Source organism: Pundamilia nyererei, unplaced genomic scaffold (genome assembly GCF_000239375.1).
Source record: "Pundamilia nyererei isolate P.nyererei 1_Seehausen unplaced genomic scaffold, PunNye1.0 scaffold00081, whole genome shotgun sequence".
NCBI lineage: Eukaryota > Metazoa > Chordata > Actinopteri > Cichliformes > Cichlidae > Pundamilia > Pundamilia nyererei.
The window spans coordinates 1429227-1431822 of record NW_005187482.1 but is presented as its reverse complement, the minus strand read 5'-3'; the positions used below and the strand labels follow the sequence as shown (position 1 = coordinate 1431822).

Here is a 2596-nt window from a genome sequence, read left to right as displayed (position 1 = left end):
CTATTTACAGAACAATCAGCTGTTCTGCATTCAGTAAGATGCCACACAAATTATTTGTGCCACCCAAAAAAAATAATTCCTGTCCACTATAAAGGAGAAAATCAGAGCCTGATACCTGCAGGTCTGACAGCAGCAGGTGTATCACTCCTTGTTGCTTTGTCATCTTGAAGTGGTTATGTGATTGGCTTACCACGACTACTTTATTCTTCCTCAGTCAAACAGCAGCGCTCATGCAATTGTTTTGCCCCCTTAGCTCCAGGTGTTGTGCTAGACAGTGATCGTGATTACCGTCCGCGGGAGCGCGCAGCTGCTTAAAGCTGTAGCATCCAGATTACTCACAGCTACTTCCATGCAACTGATATAAGATGCAGTAAGCTGAACACAGCTTCAACCGTCTGTTTGTTGAAAAATAGTAACGGACCGCGTTTTCTTGTTAGTAACGGTAACGGCGTTGTAACGATAGGAATAGTAATTAGTTGGATTACTCGATACTGAAAAAACGCCGTTATTCCCATCACTGCATATACGGGTATCACCCTATCAATTACAAGCAAACATGCAGCTTCCATGTGTTTTTTTCCTAGAGGAAACAGATTAGCAAGATCACTGATTAGCATCACACCCCAGTAAGATTTACAAATGTAAAGTGTAAAACATGTGAACTGTGTGGCCGGATCCATCATTCCTGTCACAATCATCAAACACCTGGGTGAGCTTTTGTAAAGAGCAATATCAAAGAGTGACCAATGGGAACATTTTGGAGAAAGGCTGAGCGGTGGTGCCGTATCCACTTCTTCGAATATATCCATGAATTGTGTGGCTCACAACTGAGCTCCTTTAAGTTTCTCTTATTTGGCCTTCATCAACCTGATTCTTAGCCACAACAGGCAGCTGTTTCCAGCTAAAAGGGTTGCCAAACCCAGTGTGATGTACCAAATAACATGCCACATCAAGTAACAGACTGAGTGCTGAACATAGTGGAGACTCCTCATAAAAGAGGCACTGTGATGTCACCCAAGTGTTTGAACAGTCTGTATTTTAAATCCTCAAGCAGAGCAGTTTCACTGTTGCCATATGGAAAGTGTGCAGGTCATATATGACTGTAAATCAAGAGAGTGCGCTCTGATATGGGACATAAGACATAAGGTACATCTGCACTAAAGCAAAGCCTGCTTTATTGTTCTTCTAGACATTAAAGAGGTCCCAAATTTACAAAAGAAACTACATGCTGTGCTTAATATGACTCGAAACTAGGGACCAAAACCACGAACTCTACAGGATGATGTTTACTGAGGTCATTAAATCAAATGAGCTGCAAGTTCCTTTCCTCGTATATTTCTATGCTAGTGGACTTCCTTTCTGCAGCCAGATTAGTCGCCCCCTGCTGTTCATTAGAAAGAATGCAAGCCTGAAAACAGCCATTTCTATGAAATTAAATAAAAATATAAAAATTAGACTTTTTTCATTTATATTTGTATTAAACAGTTTCTTTTTCCATAGAATGCCTTTTTTTCAACAAAAGTATTCAAATAGTGAGCAGGAGAGAAAGGTGAAGCAGATGAACTGCATAAAGATTAATTTGTAGATACGCTTTGTGAGTAAACATCAATCAAACAGATCATGAGCAGATCAGGTACAGGTGATGGGGATATGTGAAGCTTTGCAAGATTTGTGATTAAGTGATTCACCTCAGGTCTTTTTAATTAGATTCAAACACACAAAGCCTTTGGCGAGAGCCAAATTGGAGGCTAATTGTGCATGTGATTTGCCAGAGAAGATAACAGGTATCTGCGAATTTCATAGAGCCCATCTTTACAGCTTGATTAGATTGCTGTGATTACCCTGGGTTGCCTGGATTAGGTTTGATTGGATCAGCTTTTTGATTATGTACCCTCGTGCCTCCGTCTGTCTTTTGACTGACAGATTTTCTCTGTCTTGTGTGCATGTTTTATTGTTGTCAGATGTCACTTTTTGCAAATGTTAAAAATGCTGATGCATATCTGTCTTTCTGCCTCTCTGTGTGTCTGTACGTCAGGCATTTGAGCGCTCGGAGAGCTCCGAGGTAATCTTTGTCACGGAGTTGGTGAAAAAGCTTCTGATCATCATCGCCAGACCTGCAAGGCTTTTGGAGTGTCTGGTAGGATCACACTCACACTTATCAGTATTTACCCACCCATCGACTGCTGCGATGATCACAATCCTCCTCCAGCCCCATGATTCATCACAGAACTTCTCACAGCTCCTGTGACTCGAGGCAAATTGCTTTATTTTTAAAAAGCAATCATCAGCGCAAAAACATATTTGTAGCCCCTTATGAGCATTTTAACAGTCTGATTTTATACACAGCAGGAATGTGAAATGAAAACAAGCAAACCAGTCTAAGACTTGGTCCAGTCTGTCTGGATGGCGGAGACATTTGCATTTAGATTAAATTTGCCTTCCCAGAGTACGGCTAATACCAGGCTGTAGCCCCCTGCTGCTCGGCTGCCTTCCAGCCTGCCTCAAACATACCGTGACCACGTTGTCGTTTAAAGTTGAAGGATGTCTGTGTGTGTGTGTGTGTGTGTGTGTGTGTGTGTGTGTGTGTGTGTGTGTG

At 41.8% G+C, this 2596-nt stretch overlaps 1 protein-coding gene across 3 annotated transcripts in view; it reads left to right on the top strand.

The window, feature by feature from the left end:
* The window catches only part of LOC102199674 (microtubule-associated serine/threonine-protein kinase 1-like), a 49317-nt gene that overhangs the window by 32076 nt on the left and 14645 nt on the right, over positions 1-2596 (top strand). For all 3 annotated transcript variants that reach the window (XM_013912097.1, XM_013912096.1, XM_013912098.1), the window contains one exon: positions 2036-2137. In XM_013912097.1, the coding sequence (XP_013767551.1) occupies positions 2036-2137 (102 nt within the window). The remainder of the gene's footprint in view (positions 1-2035; positions 2138-2596) is intronic.